Source organism: Typha angustifolia, chromosome 8 (genome assembly GCF_048772165.1).
Source record: "Typha angustifolia cultivar Huaian chromosome 8, ASM4877216v1, whole genome shotgun sequence".
NCBI classification, from domain to species: domain Eukaryota; kingdom Viridiplantae; phylum Streptophyta; class Magnoliopsida; order Poales; family Typhaceae; genus Typha; species Typha angustifolia.
The window spans coordinates 16,191,308-16,207,173 of NC_133246.1; the positions used below are offsets into that span (position 1 = coordinate 16,191,308).

Genomic DNA, 15,866 nt, shown 5'->3' on the forward strand with positions numbered 1-15,866 from the left:
TATTATATTACAGAGAGAGAGGTGGTAGAAAAAAGGGGTCGACAATGAGAGGAATAGCAAAGAAAGAGTGGTAGAGAAGAAGTGGTGGCTCTCCTAGCCACTGAGTTGGGAGAGGAAAGAGGAAAGAGGAAGAAGATGCGGACGGGCAAGGGTAGGAGGGAAAATGTGATTAAAACCTTAAAAGAGATAAACGAAGAAGGAAAATAGTGAATTCAAAAAAATTTCTTCAGAAGGGGTTTGGAGTAAGTCGCCACTTTTGGGCCCAACAACTAGTTTGAGCTTCGTAAGTATTTTGATCATTACGGCACAATGGTCATCTCCAGTATAAGTCGGTCACGTGTGTCAGTATGGGTAAACTGCACTGGGAAAAGTGATTCGACGCCTAGTGCCGACTAGAACAGCGGTGGCAGAGATCCCAACCCAAAACTTATCACCTCCTTTCTATCCCTCCATCACAATCATATGCGAGGTTTAAGAACTACGAAGAATAGGAAGCAATTAGTGTTATTCTCTTCTTGCTTCGATAATAGTGACGATGGGTGCCGCCGCGACGGGCCCTGGGTTGGCCAAATTTTTGTCGCCGCGCCGCCGACCGCAATTGACGGACATTGCCACCGCCGCCGCGTGGGGCATCGCAGCCACTACCACCGCCCTTTGGCTTGTCCAGGTGAAACCAATCTTTATCCCTCTATTCTAGCTAATTCCACTCTTTACGTGTGATTGTGTGATGATTCGATGAGGAAAGATGGCATCTTTGCATGTGAGACTGGGTCTCTTCCTGTAATTTGTTTCCTCTCGTGGTACTTTTGATCATATGGACGGATGTTAGATTGGTTCTGCGCATGTGGGATTTTCCATTATAATACTAGATCTTATACGATCCTCGAAATTAGATTCTCAAGGTTTAGTGAAGCAGGGATCAGGGATAACTCTTTGAAGAAGGCTATGAAGCATGGTGTTAAAAGTAATTTGAGAATTTATTGTCAATTTTATCTATTTATTTTGAGACAAACAATTAAGCACTGGCTGACAACAAATTATCAAAAAGTAGGTAAGAATTTTCACAGTTGCATCAGCTGTAACATTTAGGCATCATTCAAAGTCACAAGATGAAACGACATCATTAACTCAGCTTATCCATCATTTAGAAGTCGACATTTATATGTAAACAAGCAAATATATATAGAAATCTTGTCTTGATTTGTCCTATCTACTATCAAGCTTCCTGGGTGACTGCAGTCGCAGGGCAAAAGACATATCGGATACTTTTTGCTTTGTAAACTTGTCTTTGTATAATAGGACAATTAGCTTACAAGAGGTGGAGGATGAGGAGATTCTAAGGAATTGAAAAGGGGACTCCATTGGACCTGTGGGAAGCCACATACTTCTTTTGTTACTGTTATTCTCCATTACAATATATACATTACTGACTTTTATGATATGTTTCCTTATCTTTATCAACTATTAATTTGTCATATCCTTATTGTTTGTCATTTCTAATGCTTTCCAGCCTTTTGATTGGCTGAAGAAGAAGCTCTTCGAGAAACCACAACCTGAGGCATGAAGCTCCTTGAGGTTCTGGCGAATAAAAACTTTTGCTGGATAACTTAAATGAGATACACCCTGTTTTATTGAAAACTCCTATTGTAGGTTTCTTTTGTATATAGAGCTTACTCTCGAATTTTAATGGAATGATCTGCTTATTTTTAAAGAATAACATATCTTTTGTTCATGTATGTCCTGTCTGTGTGTGAATCGTGCTTGATCAGACAACATAAGCAAACTCAGGTAAATTATAAGACTGCATACAGCAATATATTGATCATCTTCTTTGTTAATCACTGGCACTTTCAGTATCGACGTTATTTGACAGTTGGATGATGAGGTAATATTGTAAGACTATACGCAGATAGTGAGTGTGGCTGGTGCTTTCTTACTTGTATGCTGCCCATCTGAAATGGATCAGAATAGAATTATCTATTATTCTTACAGTTACTTTCCATGTAATTATGCTGCTGCTGGTCACACACTTCCTTTTTTTTTTTTACTGCTCATTTGATCTTCTGAATTCAGGGATTAACTGCTTTCCAACTTCCAATGCTTCTACCAGTTCCATTGTCTGTTTTTTTGCTTTACATGAATAGATGGACACAATGTACTCATCTAGACTCCTAGGAGAGGTCAGGAGACAATATCTTGGCAGGCATACATTGGTTGACACAGTGCACACATGGTGACTATGACTATGAAGTGCATATCTAGATTAAAAAGAAAATGAAGTGAATATCTAGTGACTGCAATGGACTTTATTGATGATTTAACCGATCTTGGTTTTAGTCATAAGCATCTAGGTAGGACCTTCTAGGCTACTATTCATTTTCTTCAGCACACTAGTAGATAGGGGCAGATGGATTATGATGTTGGAATACATAATGGTCCCAAGTGATATTGAAACAATGCAATCTTTTGTGGCCTACATCTTTCTCCTACATTGTTTGGCTTCGTGGGTGTCATCCATTGACACTAACTTCTTATGAAAAAGGAATTGACTATACGCATTAAATTGACAAAGTCCTAAACTTTGGAAGTAGTATTTCTCTGACTCTTTTAGTGATGTCATGGATGCTTCAAGAGAGCCAATTTTTAATGGAACTTAATCTTTAAAGTTAAGCAGTTACTAGAAGAGCCTTCCCTGTTTGTTGCCCTGCTCTCTCCTCTGCAAGCACATAAGAGATTATTTTGTCTCAGAGAAAGTGCCCATCCTTTACACTTTACACATATTTTGATCTGCAGAGTATTCTAAATTGATACAGATCTTGTTGAAGAGCTTAAAACATTCTTCAGGATCATTTGTGGTTTTTCTTTACGAAGATTAAAGATAAATCAATTCTCCCATCACTTTTTTCTTCTTCTTTTTTTTTTAAAAAAAAACTCAACAATGCGAAGATCTGTAAGGACAACACAGTGACTAGTTCTATTAGCTTATGAAGCTACCAGAATAAGCTTGATTTTGCTCATTTTAGATCAAACTTGAGTTTGCTCCTATTAGATCCAAACTCAACTAGCTATATCATTGATGCCACTAGTACTGATCACAATTTTGCTACATTATCTGTCATCTAAAGTCTTTCTGAGTGCTAGTTGAGTAAACAATGACACCTTTTCACTTTCTACAACCAATCGAACATAGTTCCCCTCATCACAAGTAAGATTACATAACTACTGCATATTAAATATTAAATAGGCTAGCAGATCATTAGAAGTGCCTAAGGTGGTGGTGCCTGTACTCATCCAGCCCACAGAATAGCAAGACAGGGTAACAAGCCACAAAGAGGCATCTCCCAAACCCCCTAATGTCGGAAGTAAACGAAAAATATGGGCAATAACAGCAGGCCATTGGAAGATTGTCCGTTTGGCTATTAATCTTACCCTCATGGTGGTGGTGGTGATGATGACGAACGATGTTGCTTCCAACAAAGATGAAAAGAATTAATACACTGATGAGACAGAATAAGAAAACCAAGATACGAGAATTTGGGGGATAGTAAGAACTTGCATCAATAAGATCTTAAGGCAAATACAATGAATCTTAACTGCAAATATATATATAGATAGATAGATAGATAGATAGATAGAGAGATAGAGAGAAGAGGAATGGCCTTTGGTTTCTGGAGGAAGAGGCAACATGGAACCTCCAAAATTAGAGTCACAAGCCCAAGCAGATATGTATCCTATTTTTTACTTCAAAAGAACCAAGACCAAGTTGGCAAGTTCAACAAGAAAGACGCCTTCTTAAATTCCTTGCTTTCCTCTCTGGAAAAAAAAAAAGATTGTTATCTTGGTTAGTATTCTCAGTATACTTTCTTGTCTGAGCTGCTATCACTGTAAACGCTCTCCTATTAGAAAATCTAGTCAATTTTTTTGCTAGCTTTATGTAGAATATTATGCTTCAGAAATTTACCTACTAAATAATTTGTATAGGTTTCCATTAATTCTCAGAATAATCCATGCGTTCCTTTTTGGGAAGATCAGAGTCAATACTTATATGCATGCTTTTCTGCTGCTATAGGAGAGTTGTTTAATAAGATCTTACTATATATATATATATATATATATTTCTTATCGATTTGGGTTCCCTATAAATCACGACGCTTACATGTTGAAACCCTGTTTATCCGACGATCTTTGTTTGTTCTGATGTTCGATATCCGAATCAACGCCCGGTTTTCTTGATTTAAAAGAAGATACGATTTTTCGACATGCGTCTTCTTCCTTGATCTCAAAACTTCGTCGAAGAATTCTCTTCTCGGTTTATTGATTTGGCGCGAGGATGAGAAGAAAATAAAAATTGTTTTCCATCCAGGCTTTGTTTCTACTGGTTTCCCATGCCTGGAGACCAGTAGAAACAAAGATGCCTATGACTGCGCCATTTGTACTTTTGGGGTTCCTCGGTACGGCGGAACAATGCGAGGGATTGTGATTTACCCCAAGATGAATAGAAAAGGTTGCAGGAACTTTGAAGAATTCGAATTCGACCTCTCTTTCAAACCAAAAGCATGAGGTTCTCTCCCACCTGAAGATTTTTCTTGAGCAAGCTGCGGAAATCACAGTGCATCAATTATGGTAGATACTGTGCTCCCGACCTGAAGAAGGAATTTACAACAGGGTATGATGGAAGAGATGTGGTGGGATTACGTGACTGAATCTGCAGTTAGATGTCTAATGAAAGGAAAAATTATATATAATAAGGAATGTGCAGAACAAGTTATTGTGTCACTGGGTAAATTCTCTTGTGTTTTATCTGACAGATCACATGCTCTGTTTTGCAAATGAGAAACTTATGATTCCATCTGATTTCTTGCAGGCTTAGAGCCTTAGACTTAAAGCATATAGATGATTGTATTGGTGATCCTAACTCAGATAATGAGAATCCTATGCTCAGAGCTGAACAAGATGAACAGGTGAGATATTTATATCTCATCTTAACTGACAATATTATTTCTTGGTCATAACTTTGAGCTAACATTATTGACTTTCCTACTAGTTCTGATTCCGTTAGTTTCTGCGGCTTTGCTCCTAAATTGGTCAAGATTCTCGAAGGGCAAGTCTTGTTGTTAACAATAAACAAATACAGAGGTGATTAAATGGTTATGATATGAAAAACCAAATTTATGGAAGTTTGTACTCATTCCCAACACTTATCTGCTGTTAGGTAAACTGCACAAACTTCAGTGCTCAAGAGATACTTTCGGGTTATTGAGGAGATGACTGATGTAGTTGCTTCCTTGAGTGAAGGTTTGTGATACTTGTCAAGCGTTGTGTTATTCTTTGGTTAAGACTACTTCGGATAAACACATGAAGGCTTCAAAGCTGACAAGTTTATAAAATATTGGAGGATGGTGGCAAGATAAGACCTGCAGTGATACTGCACACAAGGTAGTTTCTGGTTTAGTGATTCAAAATGCTACTCTAAGTTTTGCTATATTGACGCTTGTGAAGCTTTTTGCGTCTTGCCTATTGTTGAAGAAACTTTCATGGGCGAGTTTGTGGGTGCCCTGTCGAGCAGGGAGTGGAACTTAATGGTGATAGATATACCCAATATGAAGGTAGTCTTCAACTTTAAATTCTTGAAATTGCATGGTTTGCAGAATGGTTTTATAATGACCTATTAATAATAAAGAATCTTAAAGAGTTAAAGGTGTGACCTGCCTTAGAGGTTGGAAACATTAAATGATGTTTATCACATATATGCGAGCATTTCCTGCAAAACCTGTTTATCATCTAATCTGATCATTTTTTTTAATCAGAAAACTATGAAATTAACCAATACTGTGAGATGAATTTTGCTGCAACTGATCAAGTTTGAGCATCTAGTTCAGTAGTCAACTATCCCTTGTGGATACTATTTAGGTAAAGTCTCTACTCTGGAGGTCAGCTAGAGCTTACTGTGGGTTATTTACTTTGGACTGGCTGCAGCCGGAGTTGGAGGTTATGCAGCATACAAACATAGAATAAGGGTAATGAGATTTACATCAGAAAGGTTTTCTCATCAGTGAAAACTTATGAGAAAGAACAGATTGAGTTGTGTACCTAAATTAAAACTTAAACAAATAATCTGCATATTAACTTCTTCTTTTTTTCCTTCTCTTTTTTTATGAACTCAGATACTTGCTTCTGAATCATCCAGAGAAGCCCAGCATCAAAATTATTGCTGGTGTTTCAACTTGTCGAGGTGTTGTCAGAACCACCTCACACAGTCTCCTCCATAATCATGCTTTTGTTGCTTAGTTTGAATTGTTAAGTTCTTTTCTGAAGTGCTTCCTTCTTCAAGTTGTCTATATACATCTGGCAATCTTGTCCTAGTTCATAATTGACATCTTCTTAATTCTGGTGAATAGAACTCTAATCCTGTTTGCTTTCACAATGGAATATGAATTATTAACTCCATCATTTGTATAACCTATTCTAGCCTCGTTCTACTTGATTTGACTTCATCCTTGTTACATTAAGCTTTTCCTTTTTTTCCCCTCTAATCTTCAAGCTTTATGTTTCATGGACAAATTTCACAACTGGGTTCTTCGAAAATGTGGGCAAGATTCTTTCTTAGATGATTACAATCATCACATATGGTCCTTCTCAAGGGACCATGTGCTCATACTAGTAACCCAGAAAAGTGGCATCACATAGGAACATGATAGAAGCATAATATCCATGGTACATGCCAAGATTTTATAGTTTCAAACTATATTGGATGAGCTGCCCGCATAAAAGCTTATATGCAGCAACCCCGTACCTAATAATTGTACGGTCTCTCATAGTAGAGTAAATAAATGTGATGAACAAACTGCCCTCTTTAAGAGAAATTCATGAGACCCACGACGAGTCCACGACATCTCTGGGCCATCCCAATCACTTGTTTTCAAATTTAAATACTCTCAAGTCGAAGTACTACGCTCGACCAAATTTATACGGCAGGCTAATTTTCATGTAAATTTTGAATTCAAAAATTTCCTGTCACCATAAGTTGGGGGAGTTGAGGGGAAGTTGTTAAGTTAGCCCTTGTCGGAGGCCTGTGGAACTTGTCGTGTTCTGCCACGTGAGCACCCTCGTACTAAAAGGCCGGGTTCACTTTCTTCGAGTGTTCACAAGAGTAGCCATTGGCTTTCGGGCAAACTCTCCCTCTCTTCTTCTCTTCTCCTCGCTTCTCTTTCTTCTAACCTTTTGCGGCGCGAGGTGGGTTTCTATTCTGTCTTTGATCTCAAGAGAGCTTTCTTCTCCTGGTTTCTATCCCTGTTCTTAGCTCTATCCTTGATTTGCCTGGATAACATCTTCTCCTTGGTCTGGCTCTTTCTTGGAATAATCCGCTTCTTCCTTTCTGTTTTCCAGCTTCAAACGAAGAAAATATCAAGAAAGTTGGCTTCTTGTTGTTTAAACTCGAAGAGGAGAAAAACCCAGCTCGGAGATGAGGAGTCTTCTTACTAGAAAGCTTCTCTCCTCTTCCTCTACCGGTAATGCGGCAGTTTTCTTCTTTCTTCGATCTCTGGGAGAGGTTTATTAAGGTCTCATCCCTTATCTCTTAACTCTGTTATTGATTTTTCTACATAGAAGTCTCTTTTTTATCCTTTCCCTTTCTGAACTAATTCTTTTTTGTCCCTTCACTCCAGCTCTATTCAAAGAAACATTGGTGAAAACAGAGGAAAGATCAAAGAAAGTTGACTTCTTGCTATTTAACTCAAAGCGGGGCAAAACCCAACTCGGAGATGAGGAGTTCTCCAGCAAAAATAGCAACTTTTCTCCTCTTCTTGTCCCTCTTGACCGTATCGAAGAGTACCAGCCTCAATGATGACGTCCTCGGCCTCATCGTCTTCAAGGCCGACGTGATTGACCCAGAATCCAAGCTCCACTCGTGGAACGAGGACGACGACCACCCTTGCAGTTGGGTCGGGGTCAAGTGTGATCCCAAGTCTAACCGCGTGACCGAGCTAATCTTGGATGGCTTCTCCCTTTCCGGAAAGATTGGTCGCGGTATTCTCCAACTCCAATCCCTGGAGACTTTATCCCTGTCGCGCAATAACTTCTCGGGTGGAATTAGCCCGGACTTGGTCCGGCTCGAGAGCCTTCACACCCTTGATCTCAGTGAGAATAATCTGTCTGGTACTATCCCGGATGACTTCTTTGGGCAATGTAGATCCATTAGAGCCATCTCCCTGGCTAAAAATGCCATCTTTGGGGAGATTCCCCGCAATATTGCCTCTTGTGCAACGCTTGCAGCTCTTAATTTGTCATCTAATCATCTCTCTGGATCTTTGCCAAGCGGTCTTTGGTCAATGAACGTGCTGAGATCACTCGACCTTTCTGAGAACTCTATTGTCGGCGATATCCCTGTTGGGATTAGTCGAATGTACAATCTCAGGTCGATTAGCTTACGAGGGAATCTGCTCACAGGCCAGCTGCCTGAAGATATTGGAGATTGTTTGCTGCTAAAATCGATTGACCTCAGTGAAAATTCACTGTCTAGGACCTTACCAGAATCGATGCGGAAGCTTTCTACTTGCAGTTATTTGAGGTTGAGCTCAAACTCGTTCAGTGGGGATGTCCCTACCTGGGTTGGAGAAATGAAAAGCCTTGAGATTCTAGATTTATCCAGGAATAAATTTTCTGGTCAGATTCCAAGTTCATTAGGTGAGTTGCAGTTCTTGAAGGAGTTGAAGCTTTCCAGAAATGGCTTCACTGGGAGTTTGCCGGAGACAATCTCCAGTTGCAAGAGTCTGTCAATTGTAGACTTCAGTTGGAACTCGTTGACGGGTAATCTTCCGTCATGGGTTTTTGAATTGGATTTGCAGCAGATTTTGATTTCAGATAATATATTGAGTGGCACAATACAGGTTCCTGTAGACACTTTATCAACTGCGCAAGTCTTAGATTTATCAAGCAATGCCTTCTCTGGTAAAATACCAGAGGAAATTTCTTATCTTCAAAGCTTACAGCTGTTAAATCTGTCTTCAAATGCGCTACCAGGTTACATCCCAGCAAGTGTTGGAAAGATGAAGTCTTTGGAAGTTCTTGATCTAAGTGGGAATCGGCTAAACAGTAGCATCCCATTAGAGATTGGTGGAGCAGTCTCTCTAAAAGAGCTGAGGCTGGAGAAGAACTCACTCATTGGAGAAATTCCAAATCAGATCGGAAATTGCTCTTCCCTCACATATCTGTAGGTTTTCTCTCTTCTTTCATATTCAGATTATTGGTTATTAGATCAAGTTAAATGATACATGTATTAATGTATTTCTTCTCTGGCTGTTTATAAATCTCCAAACAATCTCCCTCTTTTTTATGCTTTAGGTTTTAGATTGATACGTTAATCGGTGTATTTTTTTCAATTTCTATTTTTGGTTGTATGGTGATCCCAATCAGTAATCTGTTAGCTCACATTAGTTTCTTTTGTTTGTTTGACACTACAGGGATCTCTCACAGAATTATCTCACAGGCCCCATACCCCCAACCATAGCCAACCTCACCAATCTTCAAACCATTGATTTGTCTCAGAACAAGCTCACAGGAACCTTACCTAAGCAGCTCTCTGACCTCCCCCACCTCCTCTCCTTCAACATCTCCCACAACCTTCTCACCGGAGACATCCCCGCTGGAACTTTTTTCAACGCTATCCCCCCTTCCTCAGTGTCTGACAATCCTGGCCTCTGTGGCTCTGTTGTCAATAAATCTTGTCCTGCCGTCCTCCCAAAGCCTATTGTCCTCAATCCCAATGACTCATCATCTGACCCATTATCGGAACCCACATTGCCTCCTAATGGCCTTCGCCACAAGAAAATCATCCTAAGCATCTCTACCCTTGTTGCAATTGGTGCCGCTGCCATAATTGCCATTGGCGTAATCACCATTACAGTCCTTAACATCCGAGTTCGTGCTTCTGGCTCCCACTCTGCTGTTGCCTTGGCCCTCTCAGATGGCTATCTCAGTCAATCACCCACAACAGATGCAAATTCCGGAAAGCTTGTTATGTTTGCCGCTGGTGACCCTGAATTTAGTGCTAGTGCACATGCACTCCTAAACAAGGACTGCGAACTAGGCCGTGGAGGCTTTGGTGCAGTATATAAGACTCTGCTCCTAAATGGCCAGCCTGTGGCCATTAAAAAGCTCACTGTTTCGAGTTTAGTCAAATCACAAGATGATTTTGAGAGGGAGGTGAAGATGCTTGGGAAAGTACGACACCGCAATCTTGTGACACTCGAAGGCTATTATTGGACACCGTCTCTTCAACTCCTCATATATGAGTTTGTTTCTGGTGGTAACTTATACAAACACCTCCATGAATGCTCTGCTGCAAATTCCCTCTCTTGGCAAGAAAGGTTTGATATAATTCTTGGTATTTCGAGGAGTTTAGCATATCTCCATCGCCACAGTATCATTCACTACAATCTGAAGTCAAACAACATTCTGCTTGATGGTTCTGGTGAGCCCAAGGTTGGCGATTATGGATTGGCTAAGCTGCTACCAATGTTGGACCGGTACGTTTTGAGCAGCAAGATCCAGAGTGCACTTGGTTACATGGCACCTGAGTTTGCATGTAGGACAGTGAAGATCACAGAAAAATGTGATGTGTATGGATTTGGAGTGCTGGTGCTTGAAATTTTGACAGGAAGAAGACCTGTGGAGTACATGGAGGATGATGTGGTAGTACTATGTGATGTTGTAAGGAGTTCTCTCGACCAAGGAAGGGTGGAGGAGTGCATGGATGAGAGGCTTTGTGGAAAATTTCCTCTTGAGGAGGCTGTTCCAGTGGTTAAATTGGGTTTAATTTGCACTTCGCAGGTGCCATCGAATAGGCCAGACATGAGCGAGGTGGTGAACATACTGGAGCTGATCAGATGCCCTCAGGATAGTCCAGAAGAGGAGTTGGGTTAACGTTCTTCTTTAACTTTTTATTTTGAATTCCATACCCAGTTGGTCCTGTTTGTTTAAATGAGAAGAGAGTAGAAAGGTGCTGAGCTTTGGTAGCATTGTGACAGATGACGAGGCATGTGGTGATGTTCTTAGTTTGTGTTTGGGGGATTATATGTGCTTCTTTCCTTCTCAAGAATTTTGTATTGGTGCAACCTGCTGCCAGAATTTATCTGTCACCAGGTTCTACTAATGTGAGACTCTATTGAAGGTTATGGTAATTCCCTATTATTGCAACATATTCCTGTTTGATCCATAAGAATTCTAGCAATTTCTCGTAGATTATCTGTGGACTTAGTAATCATAGACTCATAGTACATCAAGTCAATTAATTAGGAAAAACAGATCTCAACTGTTAGCTTTAGGGATGGTTTTCCATGATAAGTCCTGGTCCTGCTTTTGAACATCTCCAATCTTTGCATTGCCACAACACCGTAATTTCTATCATGTGTCTCAGTGTTTTCGATAACTACTTGGTCATTGTGACCACAGTGCTAGACTATAATGACTATAATTTTTACTAAGAATCTTCAATTAGGTTTAGAAGAATATATTTCCACATATTTTACTACATGTTAATGTAAAAAATGCTGTACACAATTCCTCTTGTTTTACTATTTCACAGCCTCTCTGGATAATTCATACTTCTCACATCTTACTGTTGCCAGTTTCTTTTTCATGCAACTGAGACAAGGTTTGATGTGTGACATTTGCCTTTTCTGAGTGAAGAAATGCCAAGGCTACCGCAGCATTTAGCAAATGTTACATCAGTTTCAAGTTCAAAAGAATGCTAGAGCCTAACAGTATGCTCTAATGATTTGATGACACAAAGTCAGTAGAATGTCAATGCATCTGTATTAGGTTCTCCTTGTCCATAATTATTTCCCCAACTACTCTTAGGATGGCAGTGTTTTTTTTTGTAAGTTGATCTACTTTTCTTTTCAAGAGACAACTAATACTTCTATGTGAAGAAAAAAGTTTCAAACAAAGCAGGGCAGTCTATTTCACAACTACTCTGAACAAATGTTCTTGTCCTGATGCCTGTATAGCTGCACATTTCTCCTCCTCTCACATCATTGTTCCTACTTTCATGTGGCTGGAGAGTATCATGGCCTATTTTTTCTTCCCTTGGTATGAGAAAGTTTGCAGTCTATATCTTGTCCTAATTTCTCTAAGAATCAACTTATAAAAAGCAAACAAAGTCAAAAGTAGTTAAGCTGAATGGACCTAGCTAATATTCTAATCACTTGGGGTAGTAAACAAATCATGGGACATCAAATAAACAAACAAAAGGTGCATTAGGAGTGGGAAAGAGTATCATGTTGTATGATGATGTTGGAATAGTAGTATCTTTGTCCACCATGACTTTATCTCATTTACCAATGAAAGTTTATTTATCGAGGTACATAGTACAATGTCTTTAGATCCTATGCCACTAGTCATTGTTTTATATTTAAGTGGCTATTTTAGAGACATTTGAACTACATCAGTAAATTAGTCGCGAATGTGCATATCTGATCATCTATATCAGTGAATGCTAGTTGTTTCTCACATAAATAAAGGATATATGCTATTTTTTGGGGTTGTGATGAACAACTATTATTCTTTTGAGTTTCAGATCAACAAATGTAATATTAACTTCTCGGTTCTGTGAACATTTGACTAAAGACTTGGTCAAAATTTGGACATAATATCCAAGGCACTGACTCTTGGCATCTTCTTAAAGCAACTTAGCTCCAGGACGCACAGCCTTGCAACATCAAGTTGGACACCAGACCACTCTGCAAAAGGCATTCATTTTTGTTATTAAAATTTGGAGTATCTTCTTGTTTGTAGTGTCTACCCTTCTTTACTAATCCTTAGCCCTCATCCCAAATTCCAAATGGCCAATATGATATGGCTGGTGCAATAAACAAACAAAAGAGTAGGCAGTGGAACATGGAAGTGCCAACTTTGGGAGAAGAATAAAGAGGAAGATAATCATGTAAAGAATGGAAAGGTGACATAGAAGGGCTTCCATTAGGAAATGGGTGGGGAACTGGGGACCAAGGATTCAAGGAATAAGATATTGGCACTTCTTTTATCAATAGACAAAATGATAGGACTCGCAGCTTTTTTCACAAGAAAACATATGTATATGATGCTGAGACCATGAGCAATTAACCCTTTTAGCCCATATTCCACCAATCTTGAGCTTATAAAAGTAAGAATTAGAGGCACGCCTTAGTTTCTTACCAAGATAGAGGTTTACCAAGACAGAGCTTTACTGACTGGGAACATCTAAATAGCAAGGGATAGACAAATATCGCAGTGTAGTGCTATTGACATACAAAATCCATTCACAAGCAACAAAATCAGACAATTATTCATTCTTGTACCATATGTATATGATTGTCTTAGACTGGATGCATCCCAGCTCACAAAAGCCCCTTGGTGGAGCTGGAAAAGCTATACTAAACTGGATATGCAATCCTGCCAAATGTGGCTTTACCTACATGATAAGAATCATAGCATTATTTCTTGGACGAGTTCTCTATGTTGGAGCTGCCAGTTTTTTTTCTTCATAATCCTAGCCAACCAAATGAAGCATATATGCAGATAAGATTGAGAATCTATAGTACAGATTTTAGCAGCCAGTTCTCTTTTTCTTCATCCAAGATTCACCAATATGACTCACTTTGCCTGGAAATATCATGAAGTGTGTAACTTTTCTTGAGTGTATTCTTCTCTCTTCTGAAAAAGAAAAGTAGCAAGGAGGAAAAGTCACTTTATACTTTCACTGGGGAGCCTAATCATCTCAAACAATTATTTGACTCCCCAATAAATCCATCTATTTCAGCTCAAACTGGTGCCTTTTTCTTTTAAGGGTATCAGATGTCAAGTAGCCTTTCTCAGACCTTCACACAGAGAATGAGAAAATAGGAGGAATTGAATTTGTGACAATCATTTCATCCTAATAATTTTGGACACTAATTCCTCCACCAATAAAAAAAAAAGACTAAACTATTGCCTGGCATAATCAATTCTCAGTTGGCGGCAAGCGTCGATTATGATCCTATCCAGTAGATGTAGAAAGCTAGCACACAGAAATGCAAATTGTTTAAAACCCTTTCAGAATGAATGAAAAATAACAAAAAGTTTAATCGAGTAAAAGATTCAAACAAGTAGTATCTAAAATAAAGGAAAAGAAAGATCTTGGTTAGAAATCATACTGAGAACTCTTCTAAAAGGAAAAGAGATCATCCTGAGAAAGACAAGGTAGAGACCAGAAGCCATAGAAAACAAAATGGTCTCGAAAGTCAAAATTTGCCTTCAATATTTCTGGTCGCTATAACAAGGATTTCTGACATGAGAAACTGACTGGCCTCCAACGAACAACTTAACAAGAATTATGATGAGGTTCAATTTGAATTATCGTCTTTTCAGAGTCCGTAATGTAATAAACCCATAATCTTATGTTTGTAATAATTCACTTCCAGTAGGAATATGTATTGTACAAAAGAACATATATTCAATTACTCCTATACTACTTCAGTTGTCCAGAGAGAACTCCTGTTACTAATTCTGCATAATTTATGACTATGTCATTGTGCTGATTTATCATTGCAGTTGATCAAGTGATATCTAAGGAGTAAGAATAAGATATCCAGTATTGTAAGTTTATTCCATTAATCCTCACAAGTGTACATAAACATATACAGGAGTTATAGTGCTTAATTATCTTCATAAGGGTGTTCTGGTTGGCTTTTCAGGTAGCAGTTCTAATCAATAAATTTCTGTATGAATGCATCATAAATTTAGAATTGGATGTCTTTATATGTTCAATAAGCATCTAAAATTATGGCATAAATAACGTAAACTCAGTTATCTTTTCTTTTTGCTTCAGTGTTGGCCTAGTTCCAAAATCCTTCTCAGGTTTGTATGTTAGTTCCTTAATAATTTGATTTTCGCCGTTGCAAAAGCAAGACAAGATCACCAAGAAGTTCCTGAATTGCAAAATCATTAGCCTCGTTATCAAGTTGTCAAAGATTAGAGCTTGACAATTGAAGGGAAGTGAATCATCGCAGACTTTACTTGATATTTGGCAGTGGAACTGGTTTTTCAGATCTTTGCTTAGTCTTGAACTGTAGAGAGAGTTTGGTCTAAATGGTCTATTGAGGATCTACTAGACTGAGTGTCAGCAGCTCTGAGTTGTTTTCTGTTGTCTTCACTCTTTTCATTTTCCTTTTGTTTTAAATGGGCTCTCGGCAATTCGAGTTCTTCTATGCAGCAGAGCTACCGTTCTATAGTTACAGGAACATGGTTGAGAGTGACATAAGAAGGTTCAAGATTATATCAAAGTTAATGACCAGGAAATAGGCTAGTCATTGGGAGAGAGGAGATTGGAACCATGGTGATGACATCCTTGTCTTGCTTTCAAAAGTGTAAAAAAAGAGGAGGCTTTTCAATAAGGCTAGATATGCAAACTTACAGTAATATTATGTGTTCCATGGTGATGACATCCCAAATGATCATTTCAGAATCTCATCTAGCAACTTCAGCTTAATGCGAAATAAGTGCAGTACTATGTAAGAATCTATATAGCTTCATTGTTCTCTCTTCTGATGGATCTTGATAGGAAGGCCCATAGCAGGATACGGCAGTGGATCTTGTGTTATCGGCTCGTCCCGTATCATCTCCAATAATTCATAGTTAGTTACCAAGTGATGCATGACTAGCAGCACTTCCACTCGAGCAAACTCACTTCCAAAGTTCTTGTCAAGATGAAACTGGGAATCTAAACAATTCATGCATGTCATGAGCAATCTGCTGTTCTCTATAAATTTAGAATAATTTTATAGAATATGGTGAGTTAACAATTACTACAATTATGAAGCTAAAGATCATACCTCAACTATTAGCTTCTTTAG

The 15,866-nt window shown here is 38.8% G+C and overlaps 1 protein-coding gene across 4 annotated transcripts; it reads left to right on the forward strand.

The window, feature by feature from the left end:
• Positions 1-3,691: 3,691 nt before the first annotated feature.
• On the forward strand, positions 3,692-11,193 carry LOC140765680 (uncharacterized). 4 transcript variants are annotated; one of them, XM_073104879.1, is made up of 9 exons: positions 3,692-3,841; positions 4,364-4,780; positions 4,865-4,961; positions 5,045-5,136; positions 5,213-5,436; positions 5,527-5,606; positions 7,387-7,559; positions 7,665-9,208; positions 9,459-11,193. In XM_073104879.1, exons 8-9 carry the CDS (start codon positions 7,761-7,763, stop codon positions 10,918-10,920), a joined length of 2,910 nt encoding a protein of 969 aa, XP_072960980.1. In that variant the 5' UTR covers positions 3,692-3,841; positions 4,364-4,780; positions 4,865-4,961; positions 5,045-5,136; positions 5,213-5,436; positions 5,527-5,606; positions 7,387-7,559; positions 7,665-7,760; the 3' UTR covers positions 10,921-11,193. The 4 variants fall into 4 exon arrangements, with proteins under 4 accessions (XP_072960980.1, XP_072960978.1, XP_072960979.1 ...); XM_073104877.1 differs by having other exon boundaries at positions 3,692-4,780; XM_073104878.1 differs by lacking the exon at positions 5,527-5,606 and having other exon boundaries at positions 3,692-4,780.
• Positions 11,194-15,866: the final 4,673 nt, after the last annotated feature.

What these genes read in the sequence shown, in the direction of transcription:
- LOC140765680 (XM_073104877.1), top strand. Translation starts at nt 7,761, where the DNA reads ATGAGGAGTTCTCCAGCAAAAATAGCAACTTTTCTCCTCTTCTTGTCC. An exon ending in TGCTCTTCCCTCACATATCT is followed by an intron (nt 9,209 to 9,458) that starts GTAGGTTTTCTC and finishes TTGACACTACAG; the next exon opens with GGATCTCTCACAGAATTATC.